Source organism: Bos indicus x Bos taurus, chromosome 6 (assembly GCF_003369695.1).
Source record: "Bos indicus x Bos taurus breed Angus x Brahman F1 hybrid chromosome 6, Bos_hybrid_MaternalHap_v2.0, whole genome shotgun sequence".
In the NCBI taxonomy this organism is placed as follows: domain Eukaryota; kingdom Metazoa; phylum Chordata; class Mammalia; order Artiodactyla; family Bovidae; genus Bos; species Bos indicus x Bos taurus.
In genome coordinates this window covers 69238942-69255422 of record NC_040081.1, presented here as the reverse complement: position 1 = coordinate 69255422, position 16481 = coordinate 69238942, and the positions used below count along the sequence as shown (strand labels likewise).

At 43.3% G+C, this 16481-nt stretch overlaps 1 protein-coding gene across 1 annotated transcript in view; it reads left to right on the top strand.

Moving 5' to 3' along the window:
* LNX1 (ligand of numb-protein X 1) overlaps positions 1-16481 on the top strand; it is a 186362-nt gene that overhangs the window by 65629 nt on the left and 104252 nt on the right. Inside the window, exon 3 of the mRNA XM_027544502.1 lies at positions 13199-13690. Coding sequence (XP_027400303.1) covers positions 13299-13690 — 392 coding nt within the window. The 5' untranslated portion in view covers positions 13199-13298. The remainder of the gene's footprint in view (positions 1-13198; positions 13691-16481) is intronic.

Genomic DNA, 16481 nt, shown 5'->3' with positions numbered 1-16481 from the left:
AACAAATCAGTGAAGGTCATCTTAGATTGCTTTAACAGATAGGTGGTATTCTGGCTAAGGAAGTGATTCCTCCACTCAACCCTGAGCCCATGATTGGAGATATTTCAAACAGAAGCTGGTAGGTCATCCCCCGGCATGTCATAAAGAGGATTCTTGCTCTTGGTGAGAATCTAAGATTATCACCCAACTCAAATCCCTGTGACTTCTTAATAATTTTAGGATCTCAGACATGTGGGAACACCAGACACCAGTGGGTGGATTCCTTTTCCTTGAAGAATTTGCTCAGTTTCTTCCTTCTGCCTGGATTTCTTCCAACTTTCCCAAATTTCATTTATCTTTCATGACCCTCCCTAAGGACAATCTGTTCCAAGAAATTTCCTTGACTGTTCTGAGCCATGCCACACTGCTTTCTCACTCCTTTTCCTCCACACTTGTCCCTGGCTCCTATTTCCAAAATAGGACCATACTTATTGTGTGTTTTCTTACATTGTTTTGTTTGTTTTTTTCCTATATGAAAGCTCCATTTTCCTAATTAGAAAAACTCATTGAGGATGAAATTGAATTGCCTATGGGAACTCCCACAGAAATGCAGACAAGAGAAGGCAATGGTACCCCACTCTAGTACTCTTGCCTGGAAATCCCATGGAGGGAGGAGCCTGGTAGGCTGCAGTCCATGGGGTTGCTAGGAGTCAGACACGACTGAGCGACTTCGCTTTCACTTTTCACTTTCATGCATTGGAGAAGGAAATGGCAACCCATTCCAGTGTTCTTGCCTGGAGAATCCCAGGGACGGGGGAGCCTGGTGGGCTGCCGTCTATGGGGTTGCACAGAGTTGGTCACGACTGAAGCGACTTAGCAGCAGCAGCAGCAGCAGCAGTAGTCAGGCACGTAAGAAGTAAATACCTATAGAATTGAAACAGTAGAGATATGTTGAGCACTTAAATATCTTCCTCCACCTTGTCCTTTCTTCCTTAAACCTTGGTTATAGGTTAAAAAAAAAAAAAAAAAAGCATTTCCTAAGTATGTTTAGGCTACCCACTCCAGTATTCTTGGGCTTCCATGGTGGCTCAGATGGTTAAGAATCCACCTGCAAGGCAGGAGACCTGGGTTCAATCCCTAGGTTGGGGAAATCCCCTGGAGGATGGCATGGCAACCCACTCCTGTGTTCTTGCCTAGAGAATCCCCAGGGACAGAGGAGCCTGGTGGGCTATGGTCCATGGCGTCACAAAAGGTCAGATATGACTGAGCGACTAAGCACGGCACAGCATAAGTGTGTTTTTCAGCCTTGAGTGTAAAAAGGCCAGTCTGCTTCTTTACCATACTTATCATCTGACATCAGCCCTGCCCAGGACCCTGTGGCAACTGACTGTAAGAGCCATGAGCCATTGGTCAATGCAGAATATTCTGCTTTCATTTTGTTGTTGGCAGGGGGTCAATTCCATCTCAATATGTTGGTAGACCAGGAAGCAGAAGGACATCTTTTATGGGCCAGAGTTCTTACAAACAAACCCAAGTTTGAAAGGTGTGCCCTGACACCCCAGGGGAAAGGCAGTAAAGTCTTCTGACAAGAGAGACAAAGCTCCTTTCCAAAAGGAGCTTGTGCAAGTCCATCACTGACTTCTAAAACTTGAATTTCTTCTCATTTAACACTCCCCTTGTTTTTCCCACTTTCTGAACATCTATCTTCTCAGTTATTGACTCCAGATATATCACATGTTCTCCTTTTAGTTCAATTTTCCTTGAATTTCCTGACTATATTTCAACCTCTTTAAAGATCATTTGTATTTTTTTTTTCTGTCTTTTATAGTGTTGGCAACACTATACAGACAGGTGTCATTCACAGACTGCATTAATGAATTACTCTCTCTAGAGACTGGTGATTTAGATATTAAGTAGGAGCAGAGCTAACCCTGACCTTTGTAGCCCATACACACCTGCCCTCCCTCTGTCCTCTTTCCCCTGCAAGGCACATGGCACCCTCGTCTCCCCACCTCCACTTCAAACCCAGTTTGAAGATAGCTTTTATCCTGTGCATGACTATTTTTATTCAGATCACTAAAGTACCTGGAAATGGAAGTGTGAGTCACTTAGTCGTGTCCAGCTCTTTCAATCCCATGTACTGTAGCCTGCCAGGCTTCTCTGTACATGGAATTATCCAGCAAGAATACTGGGGTGGGTTGCCATGCCCTTCTCCATGGCATCTTTCTGACTCAGGGATTGAACCCAGGTCTCCTGCTTTACAGGCAGATTTTTTACTATCTGGGTCACCAGTGTGCTAAGTTGCTTCAGTCATGTTTCTGAGCCAACAGGGAAGCCCATTAAAGCCCCTAATTTCACCCCACTACAAATTTAAGTTAAGGTATAGCCCCCAGAGCATTTGTCTAGCCTCTTATATATCTTAATTCAAAGTTGGTATTTATAAAAAAAAATGATGGCACTTTGATACCTGCAAGTCTCATACAACTTATCCATAATTTAACATGTAACTGTAAATTTACACTGTTTAATAGAGAAAGAATGAAGCAGGGCAAAGGCTAATAGAGTTTTGCCAAGAGAACACACTGGGCATACCAAACACTCTCTTCCAACAACACAAGAGAAGACTCTACACATGGACATCACCAGATGGTCAATACTGAAATCAGATTGATTATATTCTTTGCAGCCAAAGATGGAGAAGCTCTATACAGTCAGCGAAAACAAGACTGGGAGCTGACTGTGGCTCAGATCATGAACTCCTTATTGCCAAATACAGAGTTAAATTGAAGAAAGTAGGGAAAACCACTAGACCATTCAGGTATGACCTAAATCAAATCCCTTATGATTATACAGTGGAAGTGACAAACAGATTCAAAGGATTAGATCTTATAGACAGAGTGCCTGATGGACAGGAGGCAGGTGTCAAGACCATCTGTAAGAAAAAGAAATGCAAAAAGGCAAAATGGTTGTCTTAGGAAGCCTTACAAAATAGCTGTGAAAAGAAGAGACGCGAAGGCAAAGGAAGAAAGGAAAGATATACCCATTTGAATGCAGAGTTCCAAAGAATAGCAAGGAGAGATAAGAAAGCCTTCCTCAGTGATCAATGCAAAGAAATAGAGGAAAACAATAGAATGGGAAAGTCTAGAGATCTCTTCAAGAAAATTAGAGATACCAAGGGAATATTTCATGCAAAGATGGGCTCGATAAAGGACTGAAATGGTATGGACCTAACTAACTCTCTTAATACCTAGAAGATATCAAGAAGAGATGGCAAGAATACACAGAAGAACTAGTCAAAGAAGATCTTCATGACCCAAATAATCAAGATGGTATAATCACTCACCTAGAGCCAGACATCCTGGAATGCAAAGTCTAGTGGGCCTTAGAAAGCATCACTACAGGCAAGAGTGCTGGAGTGGATTGCCATTTCCTTCTCCAGGGGATCTTCCCAACCCAGGAATCGAACCCAGGTCCCCCGCATGGCAGGCAGACGCTTTACCATCTGAGCCACCAGGGAAGCCCAATAGAATTCCAATTGAGCTATTTCAAATCCTAAAAGATGATGCTGTGAAAGGGCTACACTCAATATGCTGGCAAATTTGGAAAACTCAGCAGTGGCCACAGGACTGGAAAAGGTCAGTTTTCATTCCAAGCCCGAAGAAAGGCAATGCCAAAGACTGCTCAAACTACTGCATAATTGTACTCATCTCACACACTAGTAAAGTAATGCTCAAAATTCTCCAAGCCAGGCTTCAATAGTACGTGAACTGTGAACTTCCATATGTTCATGCTGGATTTAAAAAAGGCAGAGGAACCAGAGATCAAATTGCCAACATCTGTTGTATCATCAAAAAAGCAAGAGAGTTCCAGGAAAATCGTCTACTTCTTCTTGACTGACTATGCCAAAGGCTTTAACTGTGTGGATCACAGCAAACGGTGGAAAATTTTGAAAGAGATGGGAATACCAGACCACCTGACCTGCCTCTTGAGAAATCTGTATGGAGGTCAGGAAGCAATAGTTAGAACTGGACATGGAACAACAGACTGGTTCCAAATAGGGAAAGGAGAACATCAAGGCTCTGTATTGTCACCCTGCTTATTTCATTTATATGCAGAGTACATCATGAGAAATGCTGGGCTGGGTGAAACACAAGCTGGAATCAAGATTGTCAGGAGAAATATCAATAACCTCAGATATGCAGATGACACCACCCTATGGCAGAAAGTGAAGAACTAAAGAGCCTCTTGATGAAAGTGAAAGAGGAGAGTGAAAAAGCTGGCTTAAAACTCAACATTCAGAAAACTAAGATCATAGCATCTGGTCCCATCACTTCATGGCAAATAGATGGGGAAACAATGGAAACAGCGACAGACTTTATTTTGGGGGGCTCCCAAGAATCACTGCAGATGGTGACTGCAGCCATGAAATTAAAAGACACTTGCTCCTTGGAAGAAAAGCTATGACCAACCTAGACAGCATATTAAAAAGCAGAGACATTACTTTGCCAACAAAGGTCCATCTAGCCAAAGCTATGGTTTTTCCAGTAGTCATGTATGGATGTTAGAGTTGGACTATAAAGAAAGCTGAATACCGAAGAATTGATGCTTTTGAACTGTGGTGTTGGAGAAGACTCTTGAGAGTCCCTTGGACTGCAAAGAGATCCAACCAGTGTATCCTAAAGGAAATCAGTTCTGAATATTCATTGGAAGGAGTGATGCTGAAGCTGAAACTCCAATACTTTGGCCACCTGATGGCAAGAACTGACTCATTGGAAAAGACCCTGATGCTGGGAAAGATTGAAGGCAGGAGGAGAAGCGGACAACAGAAGATGAGATGGTTGGATGGCAAAAGTGACTCAATAAACATGAATTTGAGTAAACTCCAGGAGTTGGTGATGGACAGGGAGGTCTGGCATGCTGCAGTCCATGTGGTTGCAAAGAGTCAGACACGACTGAGCGACCGAACTGAACTGAATAGAGAAAGAAAGAGTTTGCCCTGACCTTGACAATTCCTTTCCCCCAATAATCTAATTTAGGTGTTGAAGCCAGAACCAGGGCAGTGGTTGGACTGATAATCATTGTAGAAAGGGAGACAAAGCCATTGGTGTTACAAGAATTTACTGGCATTGTTCTACCCACCCTTTTCCTCAGTGGCTGTATATCTAGTCTTCACAGTTTCAGTGTTCCTGACTGTGAGTGTGATCTGTACTGTCTCTGTACTGAGACATGGCCTCAGTGACCAGTTCGAAACCAGCCCTGCAGCCATTCTGCCCTGTGGAGCTTCATCCAAATTTTATAACATCATCAACAACAGGAAAACCTTAAGCTCAGTTTCATTTTTTTTTTAAAGGCTAATTCATTTTTAAAAAAATTTTTAAAAGTTGAAGTGTAGTTGATTCACATATCATGTTAGTTTCAGGTATATAACACAGTGATTCAGTTTTATATATACATGTATATTCTTCCTCAGGTTCTTTTACCTTATAGGTTATTAAAAATATTCAATTTAGTTCCTTGTGCTATACAGTAGGTCCTTGTTGGTTATCTATTTTATATATAGTGGGGCATAGTGTTAATCCCAACCTCCTAATTTATCTCTCCCCCAAGGAGGGCCAAGTCTCACATTATTTGTATAGCAACAGTTCATACAGTGTCCTTCCTTGAGAGAACTATTTCTATAACTTGAATGGGCTCTCTTATATACTCACAAATCAAAGCTCTTTCAGGATTCAGTTGTCTTGTGATTGTTTTGGGGACCTGGCCTTAGGTTACATTTTCTTCCTCTCATTTGAAGAAAGTTCTTCCTCCTGCCTCATGAACCCGTCAGCAGATTGCTCACCTGGTGCCTCTATCAAGCATGTATCAATACAATGGTCAGTCAGATCAGTTTAGACCTTGGTTAAATGTAGTGGTGCACCTGTGACAAGGTTGTAATTCTTTGCCTTTGCCTTTGCACCTGACTGGGAATCAGGGCAGGTGCAAGGAAAATACTGAGACGCACAGAGGTAGGTGGAAGCAGAGCTGAGTCCTAACCATGGCCTCAACACACAGCTCTACCTGAGTCTCTGAAATAACAACAGTCACAGGGCCATGAGTTGGTGAGGCAAATGCAGCACTTACCTTTGGGTGTAAATTTTAGGGGGGCCCCCAAAACCCTGGTAATCATGATAAGTACTGTTTTAATGCATTATTTTAAAAAAGCAAAACTAATGCAAAAATCCATGATGAACAAATGATTAACATTTAAATAAATACAAGGATCAGTAGCTCAAATTATCTAAAGATTATTTAAGGGTATCACTTAGTCAAAAAAGATCGTCAAACAGCAGTTTCCTCAGCTGAAAATCAGACAAAAGAATAGGTAGATTTTTGAAAATAGTATTGCTGGGCTTGCTTCCTTTAAAGCCAGGAAAGTGAAACTATGGGGGAAAATTTTTTGTTTTTATTATAAATAAAATATTTAAACTTAAAATAATGTTGTACATTTAATATATGTGTTTTTCATGTTTCCCATGTTTTTTCAATTATTTTAATGATCTAGGGGAAATTAACCATTAAAAAATACACATGTATATCAGGACTCATATCTCCTTTGGCCTTAGGCTGCAACATAGGGACTTCCTCAATGGCTCAGTGGTAAAGAATTCACTTGCAATGCAGGAGACACAAGAGACATGGGTTTGATCTCTGGGTGGGGAAGATCCCTTGGAGGTGGAAACAGCAATCCACTCCAGTATTCCTGCCTGGAAAAATACCCCATGGATAAAGGAGCCTGGCGGGCTACAGACCATGGTGTTGCAAGAGACGAACGTGACTGAGTGACTAAGCACACACTACATATTGCAATGTGGAGCACGCAGCACTGGTGGGATAAGTGTATCTGTTATTTAGGAATGTCTTCAGTGGATTTTTTCCTGTGTTTGTCATAGGCTAAGTAGGAATTTTCTATAAGCAATGCTTTCTGGCAGATAAATGTAGAAGCCTAATGTTCCAAGGTGACTGGCTAGTAAGCCTCCTTAGGTACACTTTCCTTCTCAAGCACTTGTGCATCTTCTTCTTTTTTAAAGCAGCTGGACAGGAAGAGGTACAGAGCATTTGGAGTTGCAGAATTTCTACTTTATTCCATTACCTGCCCCTTCATCAGCTGCCCTTGGCCCTATTTCCCTTTTTTCATTAATAGTGAATTTCAGTGAAAGCTCATCAATGTTTATCCTGATGGGAAAAATTATCTCAGATTTACCATTTTTTAAAGTGGTTTCCATTTCCCTTGTGTTATATATGTCAGGATATTGTAAAATACCAAGAGTTGTCAAAATAAAGGAATGCTTACAAACAAATGGGAGAGCCCCAAATTCCCCAAATACCATTCATTCTTCAGATCAGATTATATGCTGAGAATTCCAATACTGGAACTGTTTGGCCATTAAGGACTTTATTTTGTTTATAGAAATCTAGCTAATGCCAGTAAATATCATTGCATTTTCTAAACTGCTCCAAGCCCTTGCTTTTGCCTTTTAAAGCATCTACTTCTCTACTTCATTATCCTTAATTTTTTTTTCACTTCTGTGGCCAAGAATTACTAATAGCTTCCTTCAGGGCTCAGTGTAATGTCCCCTGCTCAGCCCTGGCAGGACTGCAGTAACAGCCAAGGTGTGTATTGCCACCAAGAAAGCAGATGCAGTCTTTGGATATGGGAGCAGTTGGTTACTCTCATTTCACTCTGTCTTGGAGGCTGTCCATATATTGCAGAAAGTACACTGATAAGTTTAGAGCTTGCAGAAGAGTGTGGTCAGGCTCTTGGAGTCTGGAAACCTGAAGGAATATCAGACACACCTAAGGCTGCTGAACCTATGGGAAAATTTGGGGGCTGTCTTCAAATAATTGAAATGGATTTAAGGAATTAGACATGTTCTAAATGGCACCCATGAAGGGGTTAGGTGAGTTCCAGAGAAAAAAAATTTTGGTCAATATGTAAACTTTCCCTCCTTAGTAGGTTGTTATTATTTAGTTGCTCGGTTGTGTCTGACTCTTTTGTGATCCCATGGACTGTAGCTCACCAGGCTCCTCTGTCCTCAGGATTTCCCAGGCAAGAATACTGGAACAAGTTGCCGTTTCCTTTTCCAGGGTATCTTCCTGATCTAGGGATTGAACCTGTGTCTCCTGCATTGGCAGGCAGATTCTGTACCACTGAGCCACAAGGGATGCCCACATCCCTGCTGCTGCTGCTAAGTCGATTCAGTTGTGTCCGACTCTGTGCGACCCCATAGACGGAAGCCCACCAGGCTCCCCCGTCCCTGGGATTCTCCAGGCAAGAACACTGGAGTGGGTTGCCATTTCCTTCTCCAATCCATGAAAGTGAACAGTGAAAGTGAAGTCACTCAGTCGTGTCCGACTCCCAGAGACCCCATGGACTGCAGTCCACCAGGCTCCTCCATCCATGGGATTTTCCAGGCAAGAGTACTGGAGTGGGGTGCCATTGCTTTCTCCGATCTATCCTTTAACTGGAATTCTTAATCTTTTGACTACATCTACCCACTCTAACTCTCCCCCGACTCTGGTAACTACAAATATGATCTGTTTTTTTCCAAGTTTGTTTGTTGAAGTATAACACCATGCTAGTTCCTGGTACACGTAGTGACTCAATATTTCTATGCATTACAAAATGAGCACCACAATAATCTGGTTACAATATGTTACCACATGAAGATATTATATCATTACTGAGTATATGATTTCATAAACTATGAAGCTCCTTCATTTTGCAGCTGGAAGTCTGTACCTCTTAATCGCCCTCCTGAAGGCTGCTCTTAAGGCTACTAAGTTTCCAGGCTATTGAATTTTCCAGAGCAGGTGACAGTGTGCATATGACCTCTGATGAGCCTCTTGGTCGCAGATGGTGCTGACTCACATTTGCTCTGAAACGTATCTTTGTTATCAACCACAGATGTTTAGAATTTCAAAGTTAGGTAGAAGAACTTCTGGACAGATTGCAGGCATGATGAAGTAGTGGGAAAGGAAGCAGGGATTAAGGACAAACAGAGATGGACATTGTCATTTTTCCGGGCACTTCCTGGCATGATATTGGTGGACTACACGTCTCTGCAAACGTCCCATCAGGCTTCTGTTGTCCCCAAACCAGAGAAAAGGAGGAAGGATGGTTCCTAAGTCACAAGAGTGTTGTATCAAGGCAGAGTAAGATACCCACCCCACCCCTACACATACTCAGGGAAGGGATCTACTTCCTGCTTTTTCTCCCTCCAAACTGCAAAAAAGCCATCTTGCATATCCCTTTCTCTTTACCCCAGCTAGGACCAGATTGCTGACAGCTGACATACAGACTAACGTGTATGGACAGACCCTCTTGCTCCCTCTTAGGGGACAAAATTTACCTTTTAAGCCTTAATGAGTTTCTATAATTTCTTCTCAGTTCATCAGCAAGGCACATATATGTCCAAAAACATGACACATCATACATATTTATAAGATGTAAACTGGAAATAAACATCAAGTAAATTATATTAATCATACTTTTTAAAGTCTACCTAGTTCTTTTCTTGGAACCCAAACTGCTTTTTTAGCCAATTCTCTCATAATCTGTGTCTATTCATATAGGCTTTATTTAGTCTAAAGCAAAGTTGAAAAATATATACAGCAGTGTTTACATTAATATTATATGAAGAATCTGGTTTACTCACAAGAGTTAAGTGCCAGGGAATTCAAATTGCTCTCAGATAAAAAAAGAATGAAAAGAAAAACAAATTGGTGTTGGAGCTAAATCTGCCATTTTTGCTTACTCCAATCCACTTATCCTGTCTTAGGCATTTTAGCACTCAGTAAAGTGGAAGAATCTTTTTATTCAGAGATCTTGGAAAACTCCATCTGCAATGGGGCCTACAGGGATTTTTAACCTTATAATTTCCTGGGGCTCTTATATTTGGTTCAATTCCTGGGTCGGGAAGATCTGCTGGAGAAGGAATAGTCTACCCGCTCCAGTATTCTTGGGCTTCCCTTATGGCTCAGATGGTAAAGAATCTGCCTACGGTGAGGGAGACCGGGGTTCAATCCCTGCGTTGGGAAGATCCCCTGGAGAAGGGAAAGGCTACCCACTCCAGTACTCTGGCCTAGAGAATTCCATGGACTGTATAGTCCATGGGATCTCAAAGAGTCGGACATGACTGAGTGACTTTCACTTTCCTTTTTACTTTTTTTGGATTCTGACTGGTCCTAGTCAAGATAGATGCTGGGAGAAAAGTAGCAATGTTGTGAAGAGCAGTAAGGAGTTATGAGCCCCTGCTGGTTTGTTCTTTTTTGGTGTAACTGGCAAGTTACTTACCTTCTACACCCAGTTTCCTCATCTGTTAAATTACAAACAAAATCCCTGGGGATTTGTAAGGATGAAATAACATAACTATATATATATAGGCCCCAGAAAAAAAAAAAAAAAATTCCCCAAAGCCAACCACCCTAAAATACCCCAAGAAAACATCTCTGTTATATTAGCATGGAACCATAGGACTCTGTTTCTGAAAGGGATTTCATAGTATCTAGTCCAGAGGATTTTTTTTGGTTTTTGTTTTCCTTAAGCCATGGTCCTTTGAAAAGAATCTTATGAGGAACCTCATGCTTGAGATGAAAGTGGAGCTGGGTCTGGATGGAGTGGAAAATTGGACACAGCCTACCATCCCCCTTCCCTTCCCTGGAAGAGCCTGAGGCATCTGACACACCTTCCAGAGCACAGTGAGAAAACCAAACACCTGATCCAATTCCACCTTTTCACCAACGAGGAAGCGGCCCAGAAATGTGACATTGTTGTTACAGCAGTCGGAGCAGAGCTACCACCTACATTCCTATCACCCTTCCGTTCAGCACAATGAGAAAGAATACGTGGGAGGATTTGACCCAACTCTAAGTGCTAAAGACATAGGGTTTTAGTTCAAGATATGTGAACTTTTTTTCCTGTAGCAGATGATAATCTTTTGGGTGGCCCATTTCCATTTTCATGTTTATTTTTGAACTGTTTTTCATGCTACTGAAAGCATTTCCTGTGTGGTTCCAATATCTTCTCTGAGCCTTGAGGACAAATAGCAGCTGTGTAGGTTTCTATGAACTTTGACTATAAACAGCTTCACCCCCTCCTGTATCCTCTACTTTTGCCTCCTGTGATCTCTTCTGATGCTAAATAAAAGTCTGTGATTTCTACATGCTTTCACATTTGGGGCACTTTACTTCTACCTCTTGACCAGAGTATTCTTCAAGGCTTGTTAACACAGTGCAGAAATGTAAGCTGACTCAGTACAAGTTTGAAGTCAATGTATTTTCTTTTTGAGATAAGGCTACGTTTATACAAACAACCTCAAACTTTACTTGGAAAAGAAAAAAACTGTAAAGCAGTTTATGACTTCTGTGCTGTTTCAAAACATGGCCAGTTTCCTGTTAGGTGATTCATCTGTCTTTACGTTTCTGCGGAAAACTTAAAGTCATTTTAGTTACTTTCGGAAAAGAAGAAAGTTGAGTTGAGAGCTGGGATACTACAGGATTCTTCGTTGTCATGAATGTTGACCCTGAGTCCCCTAATGCTGACCTCTGTCTGCACTGCTTACCTAGGTTTCTCATTGCTTGGTCACGTCCACATCCCCTGGGAAGGTCTGGGGACTCCAAGAGGGTAGGCATGTCCTCTTGAAGGTCTCCCGCACAGCCGATTTGCTACCTTGCTCAAGATTGGTGCTAACAAAATGCTTACTGAAATCAGATGTTTATGATTATCATTGTCACTAATCTCACACTACTGCAGCTCACTAATAAAAAATATTGAAGGCAAAGAAAAAAATGTTTATTGACTGATCAGGAGACTTTCCTAGATGTTGATCAGGCATGTTGAAATCTCCACTTTAAACTCCTATACCAAAGGAAGATTAGCTTCCCTGGTGGCTCAGATGGTATAGAATCTGCTTGCAATGTGTGTGACCCAGGTTCACAATCTCTGGGTTGGAAAGATCTCCCAGAGAAGGAAATGGCAACCCAATCCAATATTCTTGCCTGAAGAATTCCATGGACAGAGGAACCTGGCATGCTACAGTCCATAAGGTTGCAAAGAGTCAGACACAATTGAGCGACTCTCACTTTTCACCAAAGGAAAATACATAGTGTGATAATATTCTACTAGTTTGAAAATATATATATATATAATTGAATGAAAGAGAACTATGAGAACAAAGCAAAAAGACCCCTGAGAGGCACTATAGCCTTCAATTTCCAGGTCAAATGAGCTCGGCTGGAGACAGAATGACTTTAGTAACACATATATGTAAGAATAGTTAATACTTACTGGGGACTTACTGTATTTCAGGCATAATTCTAAAGTGTTTTATGCCTCATATGTCATTTACTTCTCACAACAACCCTCTGAGACAGGCCATTACAGTACTATCTCCACTTTACAGACATGGAAGTGAAAGTGAAGTCGCTCAGTCATGTCCGACTCTTTGCGACCCCGTGGACTGTAGCCTACCAGGCTCCTCCGTCCATGGGATTCTCCAGGCAAGAGTACTGGAGTGGGTTGCCATTTCCTTCTCCAGGGGATCTTCCTGACCCAGGGATCAAACCCGGGTCTCCTGCATTCCAGGCAGACGCTTAAACCTCTGAGCCACTACAGACATGGAAACAGAGACTTAAATCATTGGTGCACAGTGATGGCAAGACTGTTACAGGCAGCGTGGCTCTGGAAACACCTTTACCACGAAATGACTGAATAAATGAAATGCACGCAGAAGAAAACAATGCTTTCATCATCATCATGCTTGTTTCTTAGATGATTTAGTTGAAGACTATGAGGTGTCCTTTATTTTCTGGGTTTTAGAGAAAGGTAGTGAAGAGAGATAAGAGAAAGCCATCAGAGCATTAACTTTTTCTTCTTGTCATGATCTGACACAGAATTTTATAAATCACTGATCTGTTTTGTTAGGGCCTGTTTCTGGGCATTCTCAGATTTCACTCAGATAATTTTCTCTGCACTAATATGAGGAAATTAAAGGTAAGTATTATTCCTGCTAAGATAGGTAGTTAAACTGAGGCAATAAAGAAGCCAGGCTTCAGGTCTCATTAGTCAGTCACCAAGTGGTCACTTGGCCCAGGCCTTCCTAGTCACAGCTCAGTTCTGTCCACTGGAAGCACCGCCTAATGTCCATAACCAAGATAGATGAGCAGTCTTGTTCTCTTTCAGGTTTGTGGATGGCTCCTAGAAGATCTTGATTTACTCTGGAGGAAATACTGTTTTCTTTTCCGGGGTTGGTTTCCTGTCATCCTGCTCCACCCAGTTGACCATGAACCAGCCAGACCCCGCTGAGGACCCGGATCCCAGCCCTGAACCCCTGTGTGTGGTGTGTGGCCAAGCCCACTCCCCCGAGGAAAACCACTTCTACACCTACACGGAAGATGTGGACGATGACCTCATTTGCCACATCTGCCTGCAAGCTCTTCTGGACCCTCTGGACACTCCATGTGGCCACACCTACTGTACAGTCTGCCTCACCAACTTCCTGGTGGAGAAGGACTTCTGCCCCGTGGATCGAAAGCCTCTGGTTCTGCAGCATTGCAAGAAATCCAACATCCTGGTCAACAAGCTCCTAAACAAGCTGCTGGTGACCTGCCCGTTTACGGAGCACTGCACCGAGGTGCTGCAGCGCTGCGACCTTGAGCACCACTTTCAAACGAGGTAGGGAGGGGCTTCGCTTGTGGCTCAGCTGGTCAAGAATCCGCCTGCAGTGCGGGAGACCTGGGTTCGATCCCTGGTTTTGGAAGAGCCCCTGAAAAAGGGAAAGGCTACCCACTCTAGTATTCTGGCCTGGAGAATTCCATGGACTGTATAGTCCATGGGGTTGCGAAGAGTCGGACGCGACTTTCACTTTCACTTTCTAGGGAGGGGCTGCCCCTCGGCCAATCCTGAGAAGCCCCGCCCTCACGGCCGCTGCTGCAAGGGCCGGGTGTTCCAAGGTCCCGGTGCTCCTGGAAATGCCTGTTTCTTTACTTTCTGCTTTGCAGCCAGTGAAAGGATTCATTCAAAATAAGAAACGGTTGAGGTATTCTGGCTGTGGTTCAGTGTGAGGAAACAGCACGTGGTAGAGTTGTGGGGTGTGATTGTGTGTATGTGTGGGTGTGTGTTTATACGGTTGGAAGGTTTTCTGGTAAAATATAAATAATATAAAATTTGCCATTTTAAGCATTTTTAAGTGTGGCTCAGTGACATTAAGTTTACACTGATGTAACAATCATCACCAATAACCATTTCCAGAATTTTTTTCATCTTCCAGAACTAAAACTTCACATCCATTTAAAAAATTAAAATAAACCCTCCTCATTTCTTCCTCTCCAGCCACTGGCACCCACCATTCTGCTTTCTGTCTCCATGAATTTGACTGCTCTAGAAACCTCATATAAGAAGCACTGTTCAGTATTTGTTCTTTTGTGACTGGTTTATTTCATTTGGGTGCATCTGAAATGTGAAAGATAGTGGAGAATCTAATGAGCAGCTTTCTCATCTCATTTTGTGAGGCCTCAGGTTCCCAAAAAGATATCCTAGAGGACATTGCTTGTCTTTTTATGTAAGAAAAAAAAAATCTCTCCCAATTTGGCCCATGATTTGCTCTGTACAGGAAATACCAAAGCCCAACTATCCTTTGAGAAGACACGAGGTATTTTCAACTAAGTTTCTAAGAGGAGAGATTTACAAAACTTTTGTCCTTCTAGTGATTTGTTCTGCAAGTTTTTCAGCACAGGTGTGCACACTGGGGTGTGACTGCTCCTGCTGGTGGTCAACACCAGCCGCTCCACCATCTACCTCTTACTTCGCCCACTCACATTGTGTGTTCCTGAGCGTACTTCTTGTGGACAGCCTCAGGGGGCGGCCCTGGGTCTCAGGCCCAGGAGTTCCCCTCTTAGAGCATCTAAGGTGTTTAGTAAGACATGAACAGTAATACCAGCGTTGTTTTGTAAGAGGAAATTTGGAAACTGGTGTTTATCTTGGTTCCTGTCGTAACAAGGGCTAGAGGCAGGTGCGGGTGTTTTGTTTTTTTTTTCTAAAGGTCACATTCCTTAAGCCCTGAATCTGAGTCTTTGTCTTTGGGGACATGCAGAATCTCTAACATGGAAGTTTGCATCCAAAGCACCCGCCTGGGTGTAATGCTTCACACGTGTTTTCCATAGTAATTATGTCAGTGAACACACTTTCCCTGCCTGGATGTTGAGCCAGGTGCATCTATGTCAGATTCGTGAATTGCCTCTGACCCTCTGTGATCTCAGGTGTGTAAGCTAGGATGTGCCTCTTGTCTGGTTGCCCGGAAGGAAGGATGGCCAGAGGAGAAGGGGCAAGGGAGTCTGTGTGTGACCTTTGCTGCAAGTTTTGCCTGGGTAGGGGAGGTGTTGCCTGCAGGGGTGTGGGTCTGGGGTCAGAGATGAGGTGGATGCAGACACATGCTGACACAGGGCCAGGGCCAAGACTGCAGCCACACCAGACAAAAGAGGTGAGTAGCAAGAGGAGAAAAGGCCCTGGGAGACCTCCCTGCCCCATTCACATGTTGCCTACTTTTGCCGTTTGTATAATACATTTGTGTTTGGGAGCTGTATTCAATTCCTGCTGCTGCTGTAACAAATGATCGCAAACTTAGTGGCTTAAAACGATGCTAAGTGTGTTACCTTCCAGTTCCGAGTATTCGAAGTCCAACACAGGTCCCACTGACGTCAAGGTGTTTGGAGACTGGTTCCCTTTGGCTCTGGGGAGAGTCTCTTTCCTTGTGGCCTCCAGCTTCCAGAGGCCCCTGTATTCCTTGGCTTGTGGCCTCTTTCTCCATCTTCAAAGCCAGCAGCCTAGAATCTCTCTCTCTTCTCTCCTTCCTCTCTTCCCCTTCTCTCTCTCTGTCTCTCTCCTTTCCTTCCATCACCACATGTCTTTCTATGACTCTGATCCTCCTGACTTCCTTATGCAAGGATGCCTGTGATGACACGGGATCCACTCAGTGAATCCACCTGCATAGTTCAGGTTCCTTTCCTCATCTCAGGATTATTTAGTCGCATCTGTAAGTCCCCTTTGCCATGTGAGGTGACACATTCTCAAATTCTGAGGATGAGGAGGCAGACTGCTTTGGGGAGGGGCATGGTCAGTATTCTGCCCACTACTGGAGTTTTGCAGGAGATGGGTAGAGAGGACAGAGACAAGGAGAGAAATAGCACTCTGAAGAGAGAGAGTGAAAACACGGCAGCCCTTCCTCCTCCCCTCATCAAGCACTGACTTGGGGCCGAGAATATCCCTAAGAATTGGGATAAGATAGCACATGGAGCTGAGAGCAAGGCTGGAAAGAAGTGCTTCCGGGGGAGGTCTTCCAGGAGACTGGTGGGGTGGGGCGGGTGCGGGGGAGGTGGCTTCTAGGGTCTAGAGAGAGAGATGACTCAGGTGCACCTCAGCTGCCCACACTGGCTGCATGACCCCACACCTCCAGGAAGCCCGGGAGAAA